Source organism: Leptosomus discolor, chromosome 7, assembly GCF_034619465.1.
Source record: "Leptosomus discolor isolate bLepDis1 chromosome 7, bLepDis1.hap2, whole genome shotgun sequence".
Classification (NCBI taxonomy): domain Eukaryota; kingdom Metazoa; phylum Chordata; class Aves; order Leptosomiformes; family Leptosomidae; genus Leptosomus; species Leptosomus discolor.
Window position 1 is genome coordinate 36,445,562 of NC_141397.1, and position 27,825 is coordinate 36,473,386.

Below are 27,825 nucleotides of genomic sequence, written 5' to 3' on the forward strand. Positions count from 1 at the left end.
CAGTAAACTGAACATCTACTGTGTGCCTGAAAGCAGAGCAGTAATGAAGCCTTGACTTGGGAAACCAAATATTGGCATGGACAGGCACACCCAGCTAAACTTTTTCTGCTTAAGGAATTGCACTGAAAATCACTGTTTTCAGTGGTGAGAGTGCTATTCACATACATAATGACTGATATCATTTCTCTGCCTTCACCTTTTCTCAATTGCATCTGCAGCTGTGACAAAGGCTGTACAATCTTGCACTATGCAAGCTGATGACACTTCAATTTTGTTCGAAAATCCAAGCTAAAACATAGCTGTCCTTGTGTCTGTGGTCTTCCTGTTGCCTGCAGTAAAAGTAAAGATGACCCTTAAGAAAACGACTGTTTTAACACCCTCTTGGCTTTCTCTTATGTCACAGGTTCACTCAAAAACAACGAGCCTGTCAAAGAGCCTCTGAATGTTTTATCTCATAAGGGATCGCCATCTCCAGTAAACTCCAATAAGACAACGTTAGACGAACTATGGATCCAAAGGTAAGGAAGTGCACACGCAAGGTATTCACCGTGCCTCCACTGAAGAATGTAGTGGGAATGGTGTCAGAGAAAGAATGCTTGTTTTGGGGAGGGCAGCTCGACTAAGCTATAGCTCTGATCCATGCCTTCTCACCTTGACTTGTAGTGCTGTTTTCAGTCTTAATGATATATATTGTCTACCACTACTGTCGTGGTATAAGGGGTCTTATCAGTATGAGTTTGGAGAAGACAGTGAAGGAAAAAGGGGAAACAAGAAAACAGTGGGGAAGATGGAAAAAAGGGAATGTGATGTAGGATCACCCAGTGGTGTAAGCAAAGCAAGTAGACTGCCTTAAGCAGCTTGTTGAGAGAATAAGGAGAGCCTGCGGGCATTTCCTTATGGAACATCCCAACATAAGGGTGATCCTATTCTCGGCCTTCCCAGAGGGCTCTCCAGGAGCCTGTTATACAACCCCATGTGGAAAAGAGGATTTTATAGCTGAAGAAGTAGACACAAAGATGCTTTCTAAAGTATTCTGACTTTCTGTTTGCTGTTTACTTTGAAGAACTAACAGGCAACAGAGGCTTTCAGTGAGGTAGCCTTTTTTGGCTTAAATCTCTGAACAACCCAGGTCCAGAAAAAGGTCCTGATCCCACAGCCCATAAATTTACCCTCACCCCTGCTCTCTTGCCACTGCAGCCAGGCAGAGAGAGGAGCAGCTACCTAGCCTTACATTTGTAAATATATGAGTGAGATATTCTCCCAAACTCCCTCTCCAGCTCCTCATCTCTTGTGCATGTAACTATGAGATAGTCCCTACTTGTACTGTAGAAGATCAAGCTGAAAGTGCTAAACACTTGCCCTCTAAAGATTATACTGCACTGTGTGGTCCTAATCGCTGAGCCCAGCTGTGTTGGTGTAATGCATAGTGCCTTCCCAGGCAGCTGGAGTCCTCTTCAGTAAAAAAATTTTAGCCAAACTGTCAAGTTGGATTTAAATAAATTAATTGCCCTAGCTAAAATCGATTGCCCTTTGGCATTAAACTGAGCATATGAAACTAGACAGTTACAGTCTGCTGTGATGTCAAACCCATCTGTCTTCCTCTCCTCATGGTGTAATCATCACTGCCAGTCTCTGACATCCTGACACTGCCACTTAGGCAGCTCTGAAACGTGCAAAGTCATGTGTCTGCCAAAAGCAGGCAATGCTGCTGAGTGGCATCGTCTCTTGAAACTGAGCGGAGAAATTTGACAGAGGATGAGACCAGAATTCCAGCTCACACTGAGCCCATGTATTCCTCTTCCCTTCTCCAAAAGATCAGCTGTAATTTATAAGAGAACCACTAGAAATACGCATTGTGAAAAGCCTGCAGGAGCCCAAGAATATTGCTGTTATTTGCAGTAATCACTATTCTCCCCCTTCTATTGGGAAAACAAGCCATTGTGCAGATAAGACATCTAAAATATTATTGTTGGTCTCAAGAAATGCATTCAATCTCTTCCCAAAATAATAAACCTGGTACTTGTCAACTAAGAGTTCTTCTGAAAGCAGAAGCTAGCAGTTCTGCAGAAAGGACAGCACAAGCACCTCTGCCCAGCACTGGGAAGGTCCATGGGGTTCTCAAGAGCGAATCACTACAGCCCTGAGGGCAAGTGGGGCATCAGTGCTGCATCTCTTCACATTGAGCAGCGTCCTACAACAACTACATAAATGGTCAGGCTGGGCAGGCACAATCCCTTCTCCTTGCATGAAGACAACCAGCAGGTCTGATGCAAATGTGTTCTTCACAGGTAGGGATGTCACTTCACATACAGCCATGCTACATAATTTAGGACAAGAAGTAAATACAGCTGGGGAACGTGGTAAATGGCTCAAGAAAAGGAATCATTTTCTGCATTGTACTCAGATGGGATATGGACTTTAACACTGATTAAGGAAAAGCACCACAGGCCTCTTCAAACACACCGGTGTCACTCAGAGCTCTGAGAATGGTAGAGTAGTTAATTGATTTCAGAACATTGAGGTCTGAAAACAAGATGACCTCAAACATTATTGCTGGTGTTCCAAAATCTTAAGATACTTCTTAAGAGCATTTTTATGCCTAACTATTCTCAAATTATTTTTTTCCCATGACCTTTCTCCTCTGCAATCCTTAGCTCCCCCTAAGCACTTGAGAGTTCTCCACAACATCCCGTGGCTCCCTCCCAGTCCTCTGCATTGTACAAAGATCCAAACGCCTTGCATGACGAGCCACTTCCTGGCAACTTGGCTGACTTGCACTGAACATTTTAGTGCTGAGCTTCCAGCACAACTTCTGTTTTTCAGAGTAACCAGATGCAAAGACCTGGAAGGAACTGAACTCAACAAAAGCTGCTCTTTCCCACTGTGATCAGTCCTTCCAGCTTCAGAGTGGCAGCAGTTGTGCAGACTGAGATCATAGAAAGCCATCACAGAAAAACATCAACCCATGGTGTCCATCCGCAACTGTCAGCCTGAGCTGAAAGCAGCTTCCACAGAGACCAGCAAATTAGTCATTCCAAACCCTAGAAAGGAGATTCACAAATCAGCATCTACTCTATAATGCCAGCTAATAGGACGTTGACTTCTCTTCACTTCTAATACAATACAGATGTTTTAGCAGCACGACTGTACTATTTACCTACCATTTCCCCCTGAGTCAGATTCCAAAAATGGTATGTCTGTATTAGGGGCCACTAGATACGGTGGAAGCGAAACTCAGTGTGAAATTTCATGTTGCAAAGCTCACTGCAAGGTCATTGGTCTACCAGTGCAGAGCAAACTATTTCTTTAGCCTGGTTATGAAACCTCCAATACAGAGAAATGAGGATCATCTAAAAATCATTTGATTACGTTTGATCTGAGCTCAAAGAATAGAAGTACTACCACAGTGAATACAAATAGTCGCCTTCAGCAGCAAGAGGGAATCAAACTTCTTCGAATTCGTGCAAACGTGTATTAGAAAGAAACAGTACACATGTAAAACAGCATAGCACTCTGAAAGATGCTTGTGTGAATTTGGGTTAGCATCCCTTAGCACAGCACTATTTGTCCGAGGCAGCAGAGGGCACACTTTTATAGCCTGACTTAACCAGAAAATGGGAAGGGGGGAAAGGGGAACCAAAAGGGAAATCCTCTAGAGACGCTGGGACCTGTATTGCAAAAGGTCCTATACCATATTTGAGCAGTATCTTTCTACTTCTGAAATAAATTTCTTCTAGTCACCTCTTATATGCTGCCAATGGTGCTTCAATTTGCAAGTGGTGAAGTCAGGAATAGCTGGTGCAAACACATGTTGACCAAACCTTATATTTTGTCACACTACAACATTTTTTTTACTCTTTTAAAGATAGATAGATAGACAGACAGACAATTTTTTTCCTATCCCTCTTTCTGTACAATCTGAATCTTAAAAAGTCTAAAAGCAACAGTATTTGCAGGGAGAAGAACTTTAAAAACTAATAACATTTTCAGCAAAATGAGCCATTGTAGGTATTAAAATGTTATTACTGTCAAAAACTCATATTTCACAGGCTCATACAGAACACTAAGCAATAACATCCACAATTCTAATTAAGTATCCCTCCAGCATGCAACCAATGGAGCTCCCAATCCCAGTCTGCCCACCTATTCCATCCAGTCTCTGCTTGTCAGGTTTTTCAGCCCAATCATGGTTTCATTACCTGGCAAGGTCCAGGCTTTGCCCTCCAGCTCTCCCAATCTGATCTGCTTCATCTGGACATACCTTGACCCTCAGGTCCTCAACGAATCTCTGTTTCACTCAGTTTCTATCAGCTTCAACTTGTAATTTCCCACACAATTTCCTCAGCCTACTATTTCCCAGACACATTATTCCTCTTTCTTCCCTCCTGCAGCTCATATCTCAGTGTCCTGCTGTTTCTCAGGCTCTTCACCCTTTGGGTTCTCATACAATCTTAGTCTTCCAGCCCTCCTCCTAGCTCCAGTGCTGCATTTTACAACCTTTTCTAACTCACCATTTCCCAAAGCACCCAGCTGTGGACGAGTTCCTCTCTTCACAGCAGTCTCCCAGTCCAGAAGTAGACCCCTCCCTCTTCATGTTTGAGTCTTGCTTCCTCTGTTTTTCAGTCAAGTAGTTTTCTCAGCATGCTGCCTGGACCCAGCACAAGGATCACTGAGGATACAGCAGAAATGGCATTTATTCACAGTGCCTAGAACCGGACCAGGCAGTTTTTACAGCTCAATACCAGAAATGTTTCTCTCAGCCCTGAGCAAGGCACATGTTCTCTCTGTAAGCTGCTGCTCAGGGATAGTAGATGCTAAAATCTAAGTCTAAAGTTTGTGTGTATCACAGAGAGTGCAAAAGGGCCTATAATTTCTATGGATTTTCATATGTGTGGCAAGGACGAAGCCCTGGCAAACCCCAAATTTCAACTTGTCTTTCAACAGAAACTAAAGCTTCTCAAAGGATAAAAACAGGTTTTCTGTTTTCCTTTAATAGGGATCCAATAATATTTTCCTAAGCCTAAGAAATTGTTAATTGTTTTTAATTATAAAAACCAACCTGTCTATGGCAGGTAATCAGTAAGTAAAAATGTAACCCTGATGATTATGAACATCAAAAGGTTAGAAGGACCTAAAAGTAAGGATCTCATAATAGGAAGTCCTGAACATTTTTAGTTATCAGTAAGGCTGCCAGCCCCAACAGATATAATTAAGGTATTTTGACGAAAGCTTAAGGAGGTTCAGGAGAACAGATGTGCTCTTGGCCTTTAAGATCTAAAAATATTAGGGATGAGGAGTTCCACTAATCTCCCACTAAAAAGTCAAAAACCAGGAATAAAATTGCACAGACGCACTCATTGTCAAAAACACTGCTAAAAACCACACGTGAATGGAGAGAACCTGAATGAACCTGAAGTATGAAAATATCTTTGACTAGGTATAACATTACTCCAATCTATTACTGACTTCACGTTTGTCCACAAATTTGGTTAGTTCAGATTAAAACAGTGCTTCTTACCTCATCTTGTGGCCTTTCTTGGTGTGAAACTCCCACTGACTAGAAGGGTTTGGGAAATTTTTCATTAATAAGATCTGCTGGACTGCCTCTTCTCTTTTTAGTTTTTGGAAGAGGAGGTCTAATTTCTAAAAACTGCTGTAAGAGAACATTAAAAAATACATTTCAATGTCATTTGAAAACAAGCTCTTTGCACAGCTTTATTCTAAGGATTGCTGTTGAGTTTAGATGCACATAAGAAATCTTAATTCAAATGATTAATCATTTTTCAAAATTACTAGCACCTGAAAATACAAGCCAAGATTGGAAATTCATCCCCCAAACAGAACTTCAGTGAGATAATTGTAACAGACTAATTATAAACTCACACCAGTTACCACATTTTTAATGCAATCATGGACCAGGTCAGCCAACATTTAAAATCTTTTCCAACGACAGTACAGCGAAGCTGGGAACAGTTCGCAACCATGTGAACCACTGCTTTGAAGAACATACACAAGCTCAAACCCACTCTCCTCTGCCAAGAGGGAGCTGAAGCATCACCATGCTCCATGTGACCAGAGCATGGCCATCTAATGATGGCCATGAGGATCATTTCCAGTGCCTGTGTGCTTGCGGACTGCAAGCATTCCTGAGTCAAAACTGGGCTTTGGTCTGTCAGGGTGTCACATGACTTCTGTCACCGAGACCACAGGGCACGCAGCACGACTTGTTTGGTGCTGGGGTAGGATCTTTAACTAGTTGCTTTAATGTATCCCTCTACAGCTAGACAGGGAATGTTAGGATGAAATACAGGGATTTTGGTCAGAAAACCAATATGTCATCAGGAGATTTTACTGATTTTGATGATATGGGGGAAAGCTTTTTAGGCTCCAGATCAAATTCATTGTTGATACAGTGAGAGAGAAAACCTCCTCCAAACTCCTGCCCGGATGGCTAAAATTAGGTGGAGAAGGAACTTCTGTCTGAGCCTGCAGTTCTACAGCAGTGTAAAATAATCCAAGATGGCACTGCCATGGTCCTGCCATCCATCTGCATGCGTGCCACCTCTGCTATACTGGCACTCTCATTGAGTTCACTCTGTAGTGAGCCAATCCAGGCACACACAAACCTAATTCTGAAAAAAAATAATAAAAAATCATTTTCCACCAGTTTATCTGCCCAAACTGCTTACCAAGGATGAGATGAGCAAGAGTGCTGACATAAAAGTGGAGGTAGAAATCTGCCTCCGGGAGTCGAGTGAAAAGTGGAATTGAGCAGCTGGGTCAGCTTGATCTGCACACAAAGTCCTAACAATTGCGGAAGTAGAAAGAAAGAAAGAGGTGGCTATGCCAGAGCTATTCTACTTAGCAAAATAGTCCACTATTGACTGACCTAAAGTGGTATCTGGTGAGTAAGGTATTCATGAGGTTCAAGCACCTTTCCCAGTGACCAGAGAAAGTAGAGCAGCTCCAGGAAGAGAGACTGATCTGCCCTGGAACAGGCAGTTACATGTGGCATGTGAGGGAACAACACAGCCATGACTCTGAACCTGGATCCCCCACACCCAGCATGAACATCCCAGCCACCAGACCGCTGTGAGAGAATCACTTGTTTGCCTGTCTTCATTTTTCATTACAAACGTTGAAAGCCTTCTGTTTTGTCCCCAAACAGAAAAGCAAGATTTAGAAAATCCCAGCAATTTTTGCGGGACAAAAATATCTCCTTGCTAAATATATTTTTTTACTCCAGTCCCAGGGTGCTGGGAACACTCTGTCACCTCACTTGGGAGAAAAAGTATTTCTCAGGCACTTGTGCTGTTTACAGACGTTCTCTGTATGTCAACATGAAGTATGAGAATAAGCCTGGAAAGAAAGAGAGCGCAACGTTTTTGAAAGACCAAATTACAATAAAGAAAGAGAGTAGTTCTAAAGGAAGGAGTAGACTATTAGTCATTGCTGCAGTGGAACAGATCTCTGAGACACAAAATACAAGCTGTGGCCTCCCATGGCCACAGGGGGCATTTCACTCTCAGCTGGTGTTCTCACCTCTCCATACCGACATTTTTTAGTGATGTTTCTGGGTTTTCATCTCAGACCAGAAGTGAAATTATTTCAGAAAAGTTGAAGGAAAAAGACAGGCAGGATCAAGTTACCAGACAGTTACGGGATCCTGAAAAGGTGCTGGTTTTAAATATGTTTCATACCATGACCCAGACGCTTTTCTAAAAAGAAATTTCAATTTGCAACAGATTTAACCCTTGGGAGTGAAGCAATGTGAGGGGCTAGACTCTGTTAAACTCTTAAAGCATAATTCTGAAAGTTTGGAGGATTTTTTAGTAGATAACCCAAAAGTTGTATTTAGATACACATTCATTCTAGCAGTGTCAGTAAGAGCTTATGCACTGACTTCCCTTTGCATATCAGGGAGAACTCCTCACTGCTCTTGGTTCTTCCTTTTAGAAAATAGTAGACAGCATCCCTGCTTTTCCAGAATTCTAGATAACAAAGAGGCTCAGGACAGTTAATGTCCTCCTCCCCTTTTCTAATAAGCTTTTTAGCACCCCACCACTTACTAAAACCTTTGAAAACATATTCTTGCCCCAGCAGCAAGACACCAAAATGTCAGTCATTAGGCAGAGCTTCAAATAGTCTCTGCTGCTTTATCCCTTTGACAAAGTTTTGGCTGCCCCCTCACTCATCTGTCTCCCCAAACCCCTTAGCCCCAGTGTTTAATGGCTTGTAACCCACTTTCATCCCATATTGACCACCTACCCATGACCATCTTCCCTCATACAGCCCTAGCTACCAGGCTGTCCTCCCCCTCTCTGAGTGCAAAACAGGTCTAGCTCTCACCCTCACCCTGATTTTTCTTATCAGCTCTCTGGTCGTTCCGACCTCCCAGTCTGGAACTGGACCTGGACTGACTGACAGTTTTGAGTCCTCAATGACATTTCCAGCGGTTTTTCTCTCCCATTCTGCCTCTCAATGACAGAAGGACCAAGCACCGAGATCTAGTTCACATAAGCTGAAAGAGTTTTTCTGAATATACAGTCATGATTGGAAGCTACCCTGATTTTAGCAAATACAATATAAAAACGATTAAAAGGAAACCATTTTACACATACAGACCAACACACGGATCTGATGTTGTTGCATAAATTATGTTACCACGTACAGAAAAAAACACGGTTATTTATGCAACAGGGAGAAAGCGAACGCAAGGAACAGCTGAGTGTTTTCTGACCATTAACTCCTCAGTTGCAATGTGGTGCAGACGACGGTATTTTTGCTGAGGGTTACTAACATGTACTAACATGAGCTGCACTCAACCTGTCCGCAAGCACAAACCAATCCAAGGATGTAACCATGCTCTGGAGCTCAAGAGGATTTATCCCCGAGGCGGAAAAACAATCACCTGAACGAAGATAGATATAGATCATTAAGTACTGAGACACTTACTGCCTAAATGAGACAATATATCCTTATGGAAGTAGCGACGCTAAGGAAGGGGAGACGGGGGAAGTGACCCAGCGGGTGCAAAGCACTGCCGGAGGAAGAGAGGAGGATAGCGGTCAATCCTGTGGGGTAACCAGGGGTGCAGTTCCCGGCAGGAGGGATTAGGCTGAGTTTCCCAGTTACGTTCCTCCATCTCAGGGTTCTCATTCCCGGAGAAGAAACGCACCATATGCACCAGATCTGGAAGCAGTTCAGCAGAGTCCCCCTCTCCCACCCCCTTTTCTCCCTCAAAGCCGGCACCAGCGGCACTTAGGCAGAGAGGTGCAGGGGATGGGGGGCAGCGCTATGCCCCGGGTCTGAGGGAGGAGAGGTCAGTGCCAGGGCAGGACCCCCCTCCCGCTGTGGGGTGGCTGTGCACGGAGGAGAGGGGCTGGGGCCCGGGCTGGTGCATGGGGTAGGATGGGGTGTGGGGGTGCTTGCTGGGGGAGGATGCCTTGCTAAGGAGGGAGGGAGGGAATGGAGTAGGGGGTTCCTTGCATCTGAGGAAGGAGCCTCTCTGCAGGAGAGCAGGGGGGATGGAGGTAGGGGTGCCTGTGAAGGTGGGGGGCCCCTGGGGCAGGGATTGCTGCCTTTTGGGGGGCCCTTGGGGAGGAGGGAGTCAGCCTCCCGGCGGAGGAGGGACCTGCGTTGGAACGCTGGAGGGGAGCTGGGGGGGCTGAGGAGGTCCCTGGGAGCAGGGGTGCCGGGCAGGGGTGGGGAGCTGCAGGGGATGGGGAGTCTGAGAGGGGACGGAGCCTGAGAGGTAGGGGTCTGTGGGGGCTTGGAAAGGATTTTGAAGGCTCTGAGAGGGTCTGCAGGGGGGCTCCGAAGGCTCTTGGGGGGACTCGGGGGTCGGGTGGGAGCTCTGAGGGCTGAGTTTGGCGGGCTGCAAAGGGGCTGCGAGGGGCTCTGAGGGAGCGCGGTTAGGGAACTCTAATGGGTCCGCAGAGGTCTCGGGAGGGACTTGGGGAAGGCTGAGGGGGCGCCGCGGGGATTTGGTAGAGCTCTGTGCGGCCTCGGAGGAGACCTGGGAAGATGGAGAGGGGTGCGAGGGCGGGGGGCTCTGAGGGGCTTGTGGGAGCCCGAGGGGACGCTCTGAGAGGATTTTTGAGGGGTCTTTGCGGGGATGTCTGAGGGGGATCTGAGGGGAGGCTCTGAGGGGGACTCTCTGGGGATTTTGAAAGGGAGAGCCCGAGGGGGCTCTGAGGGGATTTGGGAAGGCTCTGAGAGGATTTGGGTGGAGAGCCCCTGCGGACGCCTGACCGGGGGTCTGAGGGGAAGCTCTGAGGGGATTTGACGGGGTTGTCTGGAGATTTTGACGGGAGACCCCTTGGGGACGCCTAGGGGGGCTGTCTGAGGAGAGGCTCTAAAGGGGGTTGGGGGCTCAAAGGGTCTCGGGAGGCTGCGGGGGCGCCCCGGGGGCGGCCGCAGCTCCCCTCTCCCTCCCGCGCAGGCTGCTGCCTTCCTACCCCCGTTACCGTGGCAACCGCCCGGGCTCCCCCAGCCCCGCGCCGCCGCTGCCGCCACCGGAGCTGCTCGGCAGCCGCCTGCCGCCGCCGGCCATGGAGCTGCTGGCCGCGGCGCTCAGCGCCGCCTGCGCCCTCGACCAGGACGGCTCGGCGGGACAGCCCGGCAGGTGAGCGGAGAGGTGGATGCTGGGGCGGGTAGGGGGGCGAGGGGCCGCGCCCGGGGGCGGAGGGGGGCGCCCCGCTGCTGCCCCGCCGCCGCGGCTGAGGGTGCCTCCGCCTCCCACAGGGAGCTCCCCGCGGCCGCTGAGGAGAGCCCCGCCACCGCCGAGGCGCCGCCACCCGCCCACCCCATGACGGCCGACTCCTGGAGGAACCTCATCGAGCACATCGGTAAGGAGCCGTCCCCTGCCTCGGTGTCCCCCCCGGCGAGGGGTCCGGCCCGGGGGTCCGGCGGCCGCTCTCTCCTACGACTTCGCCGCCTTTCCCGTTGCCCGCACTCGCGGCAGCACAGCAGCCCCTAGAGGCGCCGCTGCGGCGGGCCGGGCCCCTCACCCGAGCAGAGCCGAGGCGCCGTCTGCCTCCCCGCTAAACCCCTCAATCCGACAGCGTTTGGCGAATGAAACCCACATCTCAACCCGGGCGGTATACGGCAGGAGGGAGCCTCAGGCAGGGATAAGGCGGTTGTGTGGCGGGACCCCAACTCTCTGTCCTTGCTGGGAAAACCGCGCGCTGTCGGTGTAAAACATAACCGTTGCCTTAGCGGGGGCTTTTTGCTGTAGTTAGGGGCATCGGGTTTGCACGCTGGCTGGCAGGAGATTTAATGCTGTCACTGAGCAGCTTTACCCCCATTCATAAATAACGGTTACTTCTTGTAGTTATGAAGCAGTTAATCTTAAGGCTACAGCAAACTTTCTGCTGAAATCTGATTTTGCATACTCAAAAAGGGGTAAGACTGAAGCACTGGGTCAACTGTCCTGTTGGACGTTAGCTGTGTGCACTGAGGTCAGCGTGTGTTTGTAACAGCCACTGGCGTGGCATTTGCAAGGTAGAAGGAGTAACATCATTTGTGGTCGCTTTGTGAAGGCAGAGTTGAGGGTATCTGTGTGATTGTGGAGGAGAGGACTGTTACGCTTTTGCTCCCGTGGTATTTTTGAAGTTTTTTTTGTGGGATGCAGAGAGGACCTTCACAGCTTGTTTCTTGGTTTCCCACATCTGAATTACGACATTCCTCAGAGACGTTTGGGCAACTGCAAAGTTAACCCCCATCCTGAGGCAGGTTTTACGGTGGGAATATAGAAGCTTCATTTTTAAACAGTTCATTTTCAGAAAAATGAAACTTCAAGATACTTGAATCTAGAGGGAAGGAATGTAGCACTTTGCATGGGAAAACTGGATAGATAACTCTCATGAGCAGCGAGGCAAACCTCCCTAGCAGGAACGAGGAGGCTTGTCACACTGTCTCTGGGAGAGGAGAGTGGCTGCAGTTTGGTGTCAGGTCGTGATGGACAGGGCTGATTCTTGGAGCACCTGATGCCAGTAGGACAGTGCCGGGTAAAGTGGCTGGTGTGAAACCAGCAGCCTGCCAGCATCTGTCACACAAAACGGCCAAGTTCAGGGCCTTCTGGAGGAAAGTGGTGAACAATTTGCATGGATGTTGGCAGATCTGTTACTTGCTTTTGGCTGTGTAGGTACTAATCTCCTAAGGCAGATGTGTCAATACGTTGTCAGTTTACTGGGAATGTGCCACTAAGAGGCATGATAAAAATACTAGAACCAGCAGGACTTCAAAGCAACTTGGTTGCTATATTCATATATATTTTTGTGCTGTGTATCAGAGGGAAGCTGTGTGATAGCTCTGCACGCATCAGTGTAACTGCAAGTAGGTCTGTTGCACCTTGATGGAGGAGACAGGGTTTTGACAACCAGAGATGCTATGCTAATCCCCAGCAGAGAGGTCATTTCAAATGGCTGGAGCACACTAGCTCCCTTCCCTCCCTCCTGCCTTTGAGGCATTAATGGACTTTTTGCCCGAAACTGGAGCAGAGAATTTCTCTGGACCTCCTGAGATTTTACATAGCTTTCAATGTAATAACGTTTACTTTAAGAGCACTGCGAACTCTCTAAGGCAAGCATTTTCCACAATTAGTAACTCATTTTTCAATTCCCCTCCCAGCTTTTGAGAGAGATGGGAAGGGAGACTGTGACAGCAAAATTAAATGGAATAAACACAGAGGAAAAAGCCTATTATGTACTATAAAAACGATGTAAACACCCCATAGGAAGATCCTTAACCATTTAAGTCAACAGGTGACACCAAACCCATGCTCTGACCGTGTGGTTACCTTTAGCCAGGTCACAATAGGGACAGTTGGGACATTAAGCAATGAATGGAGCTTGTACAGGTCTCTGGCATTTTGTACTTGTTTACTTACTAAATGTGTTTACTAAATCATCATGTCTACTGAGTCACATTCAACTACTGATCCCAGCTTCTTTCTACACATTCAATCTGTTCCCAGATGTATTGCTCTGCTTTCAAGATGTCAAAAGCCTGTTCCCTGACCTTGCATCTGTTACGCCACAAGTCCTGTGCAGTCACCATCTCCTGCTTCATCTCCCTCTGTCTCATCTAAGCCTTTGCTCCACCCATTGTAACCTCTTTACCAACATATGGATGGACCTTTTAGCGAGGATATCTTTTATCCTTGCTAGCACAACCCTCTGTTTCTTCCCACCCTTCTTCTGCCTAAACATCTACCTGTCTTTTGTCTTTCTTCTGGTATCACCTTTCCACTTCCTCCCCATATTGCTGTCTGTGGCAGAGCTTCAGCCAGTCTCTCTTCAGCTCTCTCCTTAAAATGAGTTACCTTGTAATTTCCAAACAACTTGTGGTGGAAGATGCTTTTAGTCAATCAGATTTTCCCGTGTCCGTATTTGCCTTTACGTGCCACTGAAGGCTCTGTAGGTCTTATCGGTTTGGTTGGTCAGACAGGGAACCTGGAAACAAAATCAGGTTTCATTGTCTGGATTTTAATTCCTTAAAGCAAGGGAGAAGTTTGACTTGAGGATCTTTTTTTAAAGGGCTGCTCTCCAGATCTGCACAAGGGACACTAAATCCGCTTTACACAAAATATCCTTAATTGCCTCTGACTTGCAGGGCAGCCCCACCAGCACAATATGGCTGTACAGTCAGACACTGCAAGTATAGTTGTCTCCAGTATGAGTTAAACAGATAGATTATATTTCAGTTTCCCAGCATGTTTTCCCTTGAGTCAAGTGCTGCCCGTGCTGCTGCAGGGTGTTACTTCCTTGCCCATCCTGCTCTCTGGTGTGCAGTTTGGTGGGGCAGAAAGGGCCCAGTGCCCTACCACACCAGAGCCTTTGAGCACAGGCTGAGCTTACAGATCAGTACCACTGAAAGCAGCTCCGATTTAGCAGGCTCTCTGCTCCATTCCTGAAGGAGCCTTTCCACCCCACGACATCCACAGCACCCTCACTGATGCTGAATAACAGGCAGAAATGCTCATAAAAGCCATATAAGCCTAGCTGATGTAGAAATTAGAGAAGTAGCAGCAGCATGCAAAACTTCAGGGGAAGTCTCCTTTCTTGAGTTATGGTGTAGGAAGCTAACAGAAGACTGTATGGTACCCTAGGCACAGCTACCCGTACTGCTGTTTTAATCCGGTGTTGAACATCTTTCAAGGGAGAACAGATAAGAGGATACACTCACAGACTGCGCTAAAGCTGTCCTTGTGCCTGTGCTTTTCCCCAGCATATTCTGATAAAGTTTTAACAGTCACTGGTACAGAGCCTCATGAAAACTGGCCCAGAGATTTAATAGGCAGTAACATCTACGTTTCTGCCCTCCCTAGACAAACTCCTGACCCAGTTATCTCTCACCTTACTACACACAGAATCTGCTTCTGAGATCCAATATCATGCATGCATGTGACCAGATAGATTTTGACCCCTAATGATTCAGACAAAATAAATTATGTAGGGTTTTTTTTTTAACATCAAGGACTTTTCTCTTTGTTCATTCATGTTACACTTTGCAATTCAAGTATAAACCAAGGGAGATAATGTAAATTGTGCTGCTTCAATTTGAGTGAGGAGAGTGACTCAGAGCAGGATCATGCTCTCTTGTCTTTTCATATCTTCAAAATAGCATTTTATATTCAAGCAATTAATATTCCTGGTCCTACAGATGGCTCAGAAAGAGAAATGGGACAGTTAGAAAGCCCTAGGAGAGACAAAGGATCTTCTAAAGATGGCCAAGGAATTTCAGGATTCCTACTTTTTCGTGCTGTCATTTGAAATCAGGGGTGGGGGCAACTTCTATGGAATTTCATCTGCTCCTGAAGTTAGTACCTGAAACTCAGGAGACACCTCTTGTGACTGATGTGCCTCAAGATGGTGTGAATTCAGAGCCTCTTCCTTCATGCTGTGCAGTCAGGTAACTTTGGAATGTTAATTTCATATCTTCAGTCATCATAGAAACTGAACAGGAAAACAGAAAGATATTAAGCAACATGTCCAAGGCTAACCATTAACTAGCCAAAACAAACTAGTACCTGTAGCTTCTTGTCCCAGTGCTTCACCTGTCCAATGCCTTAACAGCAGCTCAGTGTTTCCTCCTTAAGGGTTTTCAGGGCCATCAAATTGCTCGTTTAAAGTAGTTTCAATATACGCAATATTACATTTCCAGGCACAGACTTAAACATGCCTATCAGTCTATATAACTTGTAACATAATAATACTGCAGAGAAAATCAAGGTTTAAAAGAAACATTTAAAAGCCTGGCAAATAACAAACCACTTCTTTTCTGTCTTGTGATTGATCATGGATTCATCTGACTGTGTTACTAAATGTTTTGTGAGAGCAGATTGTTGACAACACTTTAGATTTAGAAATGGCCTTCCATTTATAGTTTCCACTTCTGGCTGAAATAGGAGTGCCATAATTGGCTTTTTTTGCTCAGCATGGAAGGGATCTTCCTCACCTCTGCTGAGATGAACTAATACAAAACAAATATCCTTTCCTGCAATACATTTCTACTCTTTTCTTCGGCTGTAACCTCTCAGACCTGTTAATGTTGCCTCCTAGGGCTCTTGTATCAGGAATATCGAGATAAATCTACGCGCCAGGAGATTGAAACCAGACGACTGCAGGATTCACAGACAGACCCTGAGGAGAGGTCTCCCAGCGAGGAAACTCCATCTGAAGCAGAACCTACAAATACAACCGAAAGCAAAGGTCCACCACAAATCAGTTTGCTGAGGAACTCCAACTCCAGGTTCAACTTATGGCAGGATCTTCCTGAGATCCGGAGCAGCGGGGTCCTCAACATCCTCCAGCCAGATGAGATCAAGCTACAGGAGGTAATGGGGGAAGGTGGAGGGTTTCTTGACTGGCTTGCTGCTTGAAAGAGTGAATTAAGTCAACTGATCAAGATTTAAAAATTAAAAGTTTCATAGCAGTCACAGACAAGCCTTGCCCTGCTAAGTACTTTTCTGTGTTGCACTGGTTAGCACCACTCACTCTTTTTGAAACTACAGATGTTGTTCTATACGCTATTGCTGCTGGACATTTCTGCAGCAAAAAAAATAACTTCTTTTCCCTTTTATTCAGTGTTAGGAGCAATTTACGAAGGAAGAGGGATAATGAAGGGGCTCTTGCAATAGAGCTTTTGGTTCCCAGTGTACATTAATCCTCTTCTGAAGTTATTAGCAGGATACATACTTTCCACCAGAAATCTTAGAAGAATTCAGCCATTAACTGTAATCTGTTTTAAATATGATGGCATTAATGGAAAGGGAAGAGATGGAGATTGATGAACTTCCTTATTTTTAAATGTTACTTGGAGTCTTACACAAAACAGTAAAAAATAACAACAGGTATATATGCATTTTAGCCTTACAGTACAGTGACATCACTGTTTAAGAGTTATACCCTGTTAATTTATAGGGCTGCATCAAACAATGAAAGGAGTGATTAATGAAAACATCAGTCACACGACAATTTACAACTGGTTGCTATTTTGGATAGCGTGGGGAGCATGAGTGCTCTTTGTCAATGCATAGCACTGCATTCGTAGCCAGCAGCAGAGATGAACAAGCCTTGTTTAGTGTCTTCTGTGCGTTGTAATACGAGCACTGGGCCTTCAAAGGCTTGGTCCTGTGACTCCTACTACTCTCCTGCACCAGGATTGCTTCTGGTGAGATTATTGTATCTGTTCAGCCTTGACTCATGAGATTGTACCCAAAGGGCTGAAGAACATCTCGGAGTGTGAGCAGTTCCCCCTAAGTTTATTTGGATTTGCACAGTCAACATTTATGAATCCCTTCTGTATACAGTGCCACCCTAGTCCTGGCCAAGGCTGTAACTTGGAAAGGCTGTTACAGTGGAAAGGCTCATCTTGTGAACAGCAGGGGTGTGATGGGCAGGGCTGTGTTACTTACACCCTTAGTGGAAGGGACTGGTGTTTGTGCAGGGGAGCTTGGGGAGCACAGGCTGTTAGTGCATCAGGGTTATGGCTGAAGGTTCTTCTGCACTGGTTATTTCCATATCAGATTTGTTCTGTTTACCTGGCAAAACATGGTACTTCTAACTGCCAGCATTACAAACACAATCTGGTATCTGAAAAATTACAAGATTTTTTCCTTCTTTCTGCTTCAAAATGAAGAGTCTTTTACAGAGAAACATTTGCTTAAAAGTTTGCATTATAGATTTCCAAACCTGCCATTTCTGGTGAGTTATATTCATTGCCTGTAGGTGTTTTAATCGCTGAGGAATTTTCCTCAGAGAGGAAATAATCTCTGTGCTGCTAAACCCCAACATTAAGTGTGCTGAATTTTCTTCTCTCTGCTTAAATAAGAGAAATAAAGCAGATGGAGATGGGACAGTGCTGCCTTAAAGAAGTGCTGTGCTTTCCCCTGATGTTAGTTTATCAGAGCTGACATTTTCTTCCTGTTTGTTCTGGGATTAGCACAGTAAGAGATTATAAAATTGCTCAAAGCCAGAAAGCTGTGAAATTGGCTGAACACTGAATAGATAAAGTGGAGAATTTGCTTTGTGAGGAGAGTCAAGGACAGAAAACAAGGATGGCTGGAGAAATCACTGAGGCAGTTAAAGAGATGATGTTGAATTCAGCCTTGCCATAAGCAAGAACTGCTTGCTCCTGCAGTGCTGGAACTGTACTCACATTGGATATGAATTGGGAGTGTGAGCTGTACATGAGGGCTTGATAAAGTGAATGTAAAGTGTTCAGCTTCATGAAGGAGGACTGGAGGAATTTACTTGAAATAGAGGGCAGCAGAAATTCTGGAGGAAGTGTCTTAAAGACAAAATTGTACCTTTCTGACCCATTTTATCTTAAAGCTGTGGAAAACCACAGGGACTAGCAGAGTTTGCAGCTCTTCCACCAGAAAAGGTAAACCAAGCATATTATTTACACCATAGGGAGGAACACCAGTACCCAAATGGAAGGAAAGTTGAAGCAAACACCCTGTTGACAGCTGAGGAAGGGAACACCGCCATAGCTGTGATGGAGCAGAGCTTAAACAGTCAGAGGAAAAGTTGCTCATTTGCAGTAAGCTGCAAAATGAAAGAGTCAAGAACAAGAGGAGAAATCTGGTCTTCATTATTGGTGATGATGGAAAATGACTAAGCAGGTTATCAATACAAGCTAGAAAACAAGACACAGGTGTTTTTCAAGCATCAAAACAAGAAAATTAACTGGAAGAGAAATGGATGCTTGAAAAGTGTCATGGAAGGCAATTTGTCATTGTCCCCATTGCAACAAATGAGCTAGAAAATGGGAGTTTCGGGGAGGAAAAAAAAAAGCAAAACCCAAACCCCACATCCACCCCCCAGCAATTTCAGCAAAAAAATGTTGCAGCATGGCCCATTAGCTCTGGAACTCAAGCAGAATTCAGACAGCGATGGCCTCTGCCACACCAGCCTTCTTCATCTGAAGCCAAGGTGAGAGTAGCAAGATGTAAAGCAACAACTGGAGGTGTCACAAAGGAAGAACAAAAGAAAAAGCAAAAGACATGTTACAGATCACAGAGGTCAGGGAAATATGAAAATTACGTGCTACTGGAATAATATCAGAAATTACTAAGTTATTGATAGGGTAGTTTTAATTCTCCAGACATCTGTTGAGCATCAAACACAGCAAAACGTGAATCACCAAGGGCTTTCTTTTAACTGTATAGAAAATGTAATGAAGCAAGAAGAACAAGCCAAAAGAAATGCTGCTTGGGTTCTGATGTGAAGTCAACGTGGAGGAAATGACAGGCAACATGTATGTAGCAGGAGGAACAAGCAACTAGAGAGAAAACGCACTCCCTGTATTACATGCGATTTAGGTGGAAACAAATTCTGTCACCAAGGTACCCAGAGATTAGAAGAGACAACATTTAATCAGTGAAACTTCTTTCAGCATATACCTTAAATTAGATATTGGTGTGGCCTTTTTGTGGAGTGGCTCTGGTTTATACCCCTTTCCCAGTTCAGTTCTCTACTTTTCAGTTTGTCCTTGTTTTATTTACTGTGTATTTTCTTCATTTTGCCCTTTTCTGCTTGCTAACTGTATTGATTTTTATACGTGGTGTTCATCTTCTATGTTTTAGGAGATTCCAAGCTGAGTGGAACTCGCCAAAAACAATTTACTGATCGAAATAGTTTAGCAAAGTATTCTCAATCTTTGAACTGGACCCTTTTTACTGAGATGTGTGAGCTTTGATACAGTTTTTGCCAGGGATTGTTTGGATTCAGGTCACTTTGGTGTTAGAAAAGGGGCAGAGACACACTAATCTGCACCGTGAATTATGGTGTGAATTTAGATCAGAGAGCTGCTGTTCCGAAAATTTTCTTTGCTCAAGCAAAAGAGGGACTTGAACCTGGTTGTGTGTGCTGGTGACACAGCCTCTCTGTGGAAGAGTGTGTTTGACAGGTAGGCAGTCTGTCTTTCTTGTCCCATTTTTCACAAAAATGTCCAAGTAAGATTTAATTTCCTTTCCTTCTTTGAGCAAACGTTAGATTTCAAACCTCTAAATTTGCTCTACAATGGAGCTGCCCTCTTCCAGAGAGCTCTTGTGCTGGACTTTGCACTTCTAGCAGGTGGATGTCAGATTGGCCCTGTGAAGGCAACCAGGTCTGAGAGCTGGTCACAGCCAACGCCATGGCATCGGCTCAGAGCAACATCCCTCCTCAGAGCAACATCCCTAGACCAGAATTCCTCCTTCTTACCTGGTGATTTATGTGAAGAGCAGCGCCATTGGGAGTAGATCTTTCCAATCTATGCAATAAAACATCATATTGTCTCAAGAGGAATTTAGCCTGTAGGTTTACTTTTGTCTTTGGTGACTCTTAGTTTTTATCTTCTACATTTCCTTCTTCCTTAGGCTTCATTTCTCTTTTCCTTTCTCAGTATCTCTGCCAAAACATAAGCAATGAAAATTATTAGTATAGCTTTTACATGACTATGAGATTTCATGAAGTGAATGACCCAGAGGACTGATTGAACAGTGTTGGTCATGTTTCCAAGAGATAGTTTCAGACTATTTGTAGACTCAGGAAGATAATATTACATCAATATACGTTTAGTTCAAATTGTTTTCTAGTTATTTTTGCAATTCTGAGACCAGAAGCTCATGCTCTTTTTTGTAGTGGCTGCTTAGAACTAGCGAAGTACAGTTATTCCACAGAGATCCTATCATTACACCGCATGGTTGGACATTTGGTGCCCATGTAGGAGGTTTGCTGCTCATACTTATCATTCAAAAGGGAAACAGCAGTCTGGGCTCCTTGGAGTAGGTACTTTGGGTCTGCAGAGGACCAGCTGGATCTCCAAAGTAAATTAAGAAACTTGTGCCTTACACATGCTGTGAGCACTTCCAGAAGCTTATCCTGATCACTGATATTCTTTACTTTCCTGGCATCTCCTTTAAATCAGAACCCTGTGTATCAACATTTTCACTATGGTTTTAATCATTTCCTTGGTCTGGCTTGCACTCTGCACATGCCCATGCAGGTCATGCACCATCCGTTGTGGTGAACAGCAAATGTACACAAATTAATTCCTCCAACCATAGGCAGAGGGGCCTCTACAAATCAGGAAACAACCTTCTAGATGAAGCGAGTTGTTTGAGGGTTGAAAGGCTATGGAAGAGTGGCAGATCTTGATCTTGGCTTTTATGAACATCCTGCATTCAAAGCCATGGCAGAAAATACATCCTGGCTTGGAGTGTCTGGAAAGCTGCAGTGCAAAATGACTGGTGGTGTCAGTCCCCAGGATATCTGGAAGGGACAGGCTGCCCCAGCACATCATGTCTTTATTTTTTGTTGTATCTTTACCTACTTCCTCTTCTCTCATCTATCAAATAAAAAGCTATAGTTAAAGCTGCAAGAGGTGCATTTAGGACCTAGCCAGTCACACAGAGGGAGAGAGGGCTTCTCTCTCAGGTTCACCAGGTGCCCTGGTGAAGCTGTTGGGAGAAGCTGAGCTGATACTCCTCTACTTTTCTCATTGGGAATCTGGCCTTGAAAAAAAATAAAGCACCCTGTTATTCCTTAAATGCCAGGTGTTCTACGTACACTGACCAAGTACGTTCATTTCTACCTGCACCCTTTTGGGGGCCGTGGAGGCACAACCTCCTTCGCTGGTGCAGGAAAGGACCACCTGTTTGACTTAACTGGCCACTGGGGATATTTCCTAGGCTACCAAACCCACAAAGAACTGCAATGTCACTTCAGCTGATATTTTAGCAGCTCTGGATTGGATAACAGTCCTTCCTCGCTGTGTCCATCCTCCCAGATCTTGGACTGCAGCATAGTGTCAGGAACGTAACCCAGCTCAGGTCCTTCTGTGATGCATTAGTGATACTTCCTGGAAAAGGCCAAAAACTGATCAGCAGAGATTTCAAATAGTTTCTTAAGAAAGAAAATAAACCAAAATAGCAAACCAACCCACTAAAAAAGAACAGCCAAGCCAAAAGACAAACCCCCAGCTAATTTGGAAGGTATTTTTCCATATGCGCAGCACAAAAATTACTGCATGTACCTGCTGCTCCATTTAATCTCCTCAATTCTGATGGGTCCCATGCAGCCTCTGAGAGCTGGTGGAGCTCAGGGACTTGCACTGCTTCACACACCCTCACCAACATGCAGCAGAGGAGCTGTGGTCCATGGGGGAGCTTGGGCTCAAGGGTCGAAGCAGCTTTAAGTTCAAGGAAGTGAGACTTTCACCGGGCTGCCAAAGGGTTCCTCTTTCAGTAGTGGCAGCATGGGCCAGCCTCAGGACAAGGAGCCCAAGACACACCTTCATCAAGACGTGTCTGAAGGATCTAATGATTTTTCACCATGTTGAAGCCCTTGTGAGAATCTTCAATTAATCTTACTGCAACTAACAGATTCAATAGTTGTGTAAATAATCACCTTTTTTATCTACTGCTGAACAAAGACAACAAACACTTGCCTGGAGAGTAAGTGAGCTCTGTGTGGTAATAGTGGACTCTGTGGCGCCTGCTGTGGGTGGAAGGTCATCTCATTAACTTGTGATTTATCTCTGAACCAAACCATCAATTTGTTTTTCTGCTTCCCCAGACCACATCCCTGGCTGAGAAAGACAGGCTTTGCACCAGAGGCTTCACTTTTAACAGGAGAAGCAAGGGCTGGAATTTAGAGAATATTTATGGCTTACAGTAATAGTTAAGGAGTCCGTGTCTTGTGCTAGTCCTTGGTGAGTTGTGTCAGAAAAGTGTATGGCTGGGGTTGACCAGGGAGCCCCACTTGGACAGTAGCAGCTGCATTTCCTTTGGATCAGCGAACACACAGGGGCTTGGAGCACCACAGCTGTATCTTTGTATTAGCTCTGGCCAAAGGAGCATGTGTCACACACAGAGACTGCAGCGTGCTGGATCCTGTACAGCCCAGCCCCTACATTGTGGCTTTTCTAAAACGAGAGCATAGAGGGTGCAAGGAGACCCTCCTGGGTAGCACAATAAGCCACAATGAGGAGAGATACAAGCCAGCACTGTCATGATCAGCAGGAGCTTGGAGGGTGCATGGAGGCTACCAGGGGGAACGCCCCGAAAGGGAGATGAAAGTGCAGGACCATGACAAGTGGGCATAACGGGGGTCCAGTGCCTGGGGCAGCCTCAGGTCAAGCCTCAGTGACACTAAGAAGGAAGAGGGGAGCCTGTGAAGTGCTTTTATGTGTGCCCATGCACAAAATCAGGCTGCTTACATACAATGAGAAAAAGTGAGAAATCTGCTGGAGAGATTGAACGGAAGGAAATGTGGTCAAACAGCTTAGGAGAGAGACAGAAGGAGCCAGGGAGGTTGAGGGAGAAAATCTTCCCCATTCAAGTCACTATCCTGTGTACCGTGTGGCAAACGCCATTGCGGGCTTACCTTTCCCCATACTCTGGGCCTGGAGGGTGGGTGCAAGGTCTATGACTGTGTGCAGCACAGATGTTCTCATTAACGTCGTGTGTACGCCTCTGCAGAAGGTACCTGCTGATTTCCTTCTTTGGGATTCTCCTCCAGGCCATGTTTGAGCTGGTTACTTCCGAAGCCTCGTATTACAAGAGTCTGAATCTGTTGGTGTCTCACTTCATGGAGAACGAACGTCTGAAAAAGATCTTACACCAGTCTGAGGCACACATCCTCTTCTCTAATGTCCTGGATGTCATGGCTGTTAGTGAGCGGTAAGACTGCTGCTGGATTTTTGTCCAGCTGAATAGCATCGCTTTAGCTAACCTCACTTGTAGAGGGACAGAGGAGCTGACTAGGGGCAGTCTGCTACCCACTGGCTTTTCAAAGAGCCTGTGGACACATTCATTGCTTTGAACCCTCAAGGGCTTCTTCAGGGCACAATTAACATGAGCACTGGGTTTCTCATCTAGCTTCCTGTTGGACCTCGAGCAGCGGGTGGAGGAGAATATTGTGATCTCAGATGTGTGCGATATTGTCTACCAGCATACGATTAATCACTTCTCTGTGTACATCACCTACGTTTCCAACCAGACCTACCAGGAGAGAGCTTACAAGCAGCTTCTGTGAGTTCCAGTGCTTGATGCTAAATTATTTTGCAAAATTATATAGGCCACGGATTTAGCTGTAATTTCGATACTTATGAGAAAGGGCTGGACAGCACAGAAACAGGATTTCCCTCGTCACTGTTTTTTCATTGCACCTACAGAAAGAAAACACCATTAAAAGGCTTTGTAGTAAGGGTGGGGTGATAACAGTATGCAAGAAACATACCAAGTAAATTCAGAGCCAGCAGTTCCCTCTCAGCTGTGGGAAATATTTATGGTGTACATGGGGACCCATGCTTGTGAAATGTACATTTTTTTGAACTGCAAGTAGAGGCAAGAAATTGAAAGGCCAAGAATATAACACAGATCTCTGATGACAAGAGCAGCCCCTGCTTTTCCCAAGCTTCTCGGCAAGGCATTTGATCTTCCCAAAGTTGAGAATTTTTTTTTTCCAGAACAAAATTTTCTTAAAAGAAAAAAAAAAAAAGGTATTTTCTTCACATTCTGATGTTACACACACAGACATTACTTAGGCCTGAGGATATAATCCAAGACATTTTTGCAGTATTTTTCAAGTTTAGCAAGTCTTTTGGTCCGGTAAGAATTGTCTTATGCCAGCTCAAAACAAAGACTGCCCTACAAGCTCACCTTTAAGTAGGAGAATTAATTTTTCTTTAGTTACAATGTCCTGGATTTTTTCAGGACAGCCCATTGCACATGCTGCACTGTATTTCTTCGCCATAGCAGCAGCTGGTTCAGGGGAGTGTAGGAAGCCCTAATCACTTCCTTTCTCCACTCTCCAGCTTTTGCGGCAAAAAAACCCAACCCGCTTTAAGTGGCCTCTGTTGAGCTTGGCCAACTGTTCTCTCCAAAAAGAGGTTACTGCAGGGTTTCCTTTGGTCAGAATATAACCAGTTTGCCTAGAGCCATTAGCTAAACACTCAGAAATGAAGCAGCAATAGGCTGGATTATTTGGGCTTGAAAAGGACCTGTTGGAGACAGAGGTATTTCGAGATATGAATTTAGAGGGCAGCATTTTTTTCATCTACAGGAGAACATAAAGCAAACTGAAAAGAATAGAGTCCCTTCCACAGACTCCTAGCTAGCACAAGAACTTTGCAGCACTTGGCTGAACTTGAAGCCTGAGGTGTGTCAGTTCCCCCCATTTGGCTGTTCCTCAGATGCATGCAGGTCTCCATTCTGCTGTGGCTCTGGTGAGTCACACAAGTACCTGCTGCAGCAGGGAAAAACACTTATAATGGCTTCTCTTGGATGTTGCGAGTCACACACGGTAAAGACAGGTTTTGGCAGAGTTAGCAATCTCTTCACATCCATGCTGTTTCTGCTAGCCAGGACTCCAGCACTGTAAATCTTCCTTAGGGCCGTGCAGTTGTCAGGAAGCATTGTCTTTGACTATGGCAGCTGGGGCCTGTGAGGCTGCTCTGTGCAGCTGTGTCCATGGCCCAGCAATGCCCTCATCTGCAAACACCATCAGGGAAGGCCTGGACATGGCCTGTGTCCTTCTCAGGCCAGATGATGATTTCCATCCTCCAGCTAAGCAGCCAGGAGTAGCCTGGCTGTTTTGTAGCTTGCCTTGTTCTTACAACTGTGTGAATTTCGCCTTGTCACAGAGTTCCAACTGTGTAGAAGTATATAATTATGCCTCTGACTCATCTACTTGGACATACACCCCATTCACACACACCTACGCACACAGCGTATGCTGCTGAGCTAGATGTGCTAACACATGTGAACACTACATGGCTTCTACATTAAAAGTCTATTTTTCCCTCCCCCAACACCATAAATAGTTCTAAAATTAAACTAAAATACACCTAAAAGCATTCAGTCCCCTTCTCTCCTCTTCTCTGTTCTTGGGAAAGGCCAGGCAGGTGCTGTCTCTGGGACCAAGCTGCTTTTGGGTCACCAGCCATATACCAGAGCCTCAGGCAGGGTAGCACCCAAAACCCTTACCTTCTCTCCCTCCTCTCAGCCAGGACAAGCCAGCTTTCCGGGAAGTGATCTCGCAGCTGGAGCTGGATCCCAAGTGCAAAGGCCTGTCCTTTTCTTCCTTCCTGATTCTGCCATTTCAAAGGATCACTCGGCTCAAGCTGCTGGTGCAGGTAGAGTTTTGCTCTTCTCCCTCTCCCAAAGGTCTTCTGGATTACTCCTGTAATTTTCCTTTCCAGCAGTTGTGAATGAGGCTTAGATACAGCCACGATCAACCCTAGAACTGGATAAAGCCATTCCACAGAGTCAGACATTCTCAACAACTACGGAAAAAAAAAAAGACTTCAGTCACTCAGTGACCATCCCCAGATTAGTGTTGAATTGGTCAGATAGCTTTTATTGAACAAAAGAGTTGAGGACGAACTTTGTTGACCTGCTAGAAAGGGTAGCAACAGTCCATTAACCCAGCTGCCTGGTGGTTAGGATGCTGACACACAGATGCACAGCACAGAACAGCTGCAGGACATGGAAATGCTCCATGTATAATACCCTGCATCATGGTGGCTTGGACCAGACTGCCAGCCATCTTCCCCCTATGCTTTGCCAGCTTGTCTAAACACTGCTGGAGGATATGCTTCTAGGGATGAGGTAACAGCTCAGTCCCAAACGGTTTTATCCCACTGGGATTACAAATAACACTGTCCCTTAGTGTCAGCTCTAGCTATTTTTATTTATTAATTTATTTTTATAAAAGATGAATCTGCCTGCTATATTTCTTTCAGATATAAGGTCAGATGGGAACAGGTTTTAATGAGAAAGAGGAACTAAGAAGTGAGAGTTGCTGTACTCTGACACCTAGCCTGTAATTAGGCTGATGGCCAGAAATAACTCTGAGGCTAGCGAAGACCTTTCTGTGCTGTCAGATTGGGATCGGAGTTAACACAGACCTTCCTCCCCTGCAGAATATTTTGAAGAAAGTGGAAGAGAAGTCTGACAGGGAAACCACTGCCCTGGATGCACATAAAGAACTGGAAACAGTAAGTTTGAATGAGTTAACTGAAGGCCATTAAGATTAAACCATTGTGCTCATGCCCCCTCCCCAAAAGATCTACAAACTGCATTCACTCCTGGACCTGTCCCTTTAAATCCTGTTACTGTGTTTCAAGAGTAGATTTTTTTTTTTCTTAAGTCTTCCTTGCTCTCAAAGATGGACTAATCTAGCAGCACTTAGATGTCAGTGACAAGGAATCCCTTGCTAACAACAGATGTGTACGTTTCCACTGCAGGAAAGGGCACAGAGAGTGTTTTCCCTTGGGGTTTTCCAGGAATACAAATTGTTTTTGCAGATATCTGAAAGTGATGGATCCCACAGAGAGATGTAATTAGCTGCAACAGGCAGTTGAGAACAACTGTGCCAGGTTTCCTCCAATAAAGTACACTTCTTCCTCTGACCTAGAATAACAGTTTCTTAATGAAGTACTCAAGCCTGCTCTTAGCCCTCTTCCCTGAAGCTGGTAGGTAGGTGTGGTGTTTAGTTGTGCTAGTTACTGCTGTGCACAAAACACCAAGAAGGCATTGGGATGTTTTTTGTGGGGGCTGTTCATGACACAATCAGACAGGGCGATCCCACCTCCAGGCTACGTATCTGAACGGTCTGGATGTAGCTGGCGGCTGCATGGGCTGGGATGGAGTGTGTGAACCCTTCTCCATCAGAACTTTGGAACATCTCTTGAATCCTGCAGTTCAGTATATAAGTATTTGAAGTTGAAAACCATGCTAGAATGTCACCCTGAAGATATGGTTGCAGCTTCTGACTGAAATACTAGAACAAAATGGGCTCTTGTATTTGACGTGAGCTAGTCTAGGAAGTGTAGGCTTTGGAGATCGTTAGGGGTAAACACAGAGACCTTAGCAATGAAGGATGTTCAGCAGTAGTTAGTATTTGCAGAATTCTTCATGGTGTATCTGGTAGCTGATTGTTTTTCCATTGGTCAAAAGCCTGAGGAAGGCTGTTCCTGTGGTATGCAGATGACTACAACTGCTGATGGAAAAATTGCTCTTTTTATAGTCAGCTCTCAGAGATTGACATGATCAATTTCATGTGAATTCATCATTCCCTTTGCATGGTTCCATATCTGTAAGAATTTAAGTTTAGATGCCTAATGTCCAGCCAGGCACAGGCATCACAACAGAGATCATCCACTACTTATTTTCTCTCTAGATATCCTATTTGAGAGGTAAGAGCTGATCATGGTTTCATGCTGATATTCTGGTGAATTTTGAGTAGCAGAAACAGAGCACAAAGTGGAGCTTGTTCTCCAGTGTAATTTTTCTACCTAGCCAATTCTCAAGAGAGTTGCTCCTTA

General features: G+C 45.3%; 2 protein-coding genes across 2 annotated transcripts in view; one reads left to right on the forward strand and one right to left on the reverse strand.

Annotated features, from left to right (window-relative positions):
• Window positions 1–5,583, reverse strand: part of NEU2 (neuraminidase 2) — a 32,977-nt gene extending 27,394 nt beyond the window's left edge. The window contains exon 1 of the mRNA XM_009947393.2: window positions 5,519–5,583. Coding sequence (XP_009945695.2) covers window positions 5,519–5,583 — 65 coding nt within the window. The remainder of the gene's footprint in view (window positions 1–5,518) is intronic.
• NGEF (neuronal guanine nucleotide exchange factor) overlaps window positions 1–27,825 on the forward strand; it is a 38,916-nt gene that overhangs the window by 3,284 nt on the left and 7,807 nt on the right. Inside the window, exons 2-9 of the mRNA XM_086468326.1 lie at window positions 404–518; window positions 10,445–10,627; window positions 10,747–10,850; window positions 15,567–15,841; window positions 23,016–23,176; window positions 23,375–23,527; window positions 25,503–25,632; window positions 26,422–26,496. Coding sequence (XP_086324452.1) covers window positions 404–518; window positions 10,445–10,627; window positions 10,747–10,850; window positions 15,567–15,841; window positions 23,016–23,176; window positions 23,375–23,527; window positions 25,503–25,632; window positions 26,422–26,496 — 1,196 coding nt within the window. The remainder of the gene's footprint in view (window positions 1–403; window positions 519–10,444; window positions 10,628–10,746; window positions 10,851–15,566; window positions 15,842–23,015; window positions 23,177–23,374; window positions 23,528–25,502; window positions 25,633–26,421; window positions 26,497–27,825) is intronic.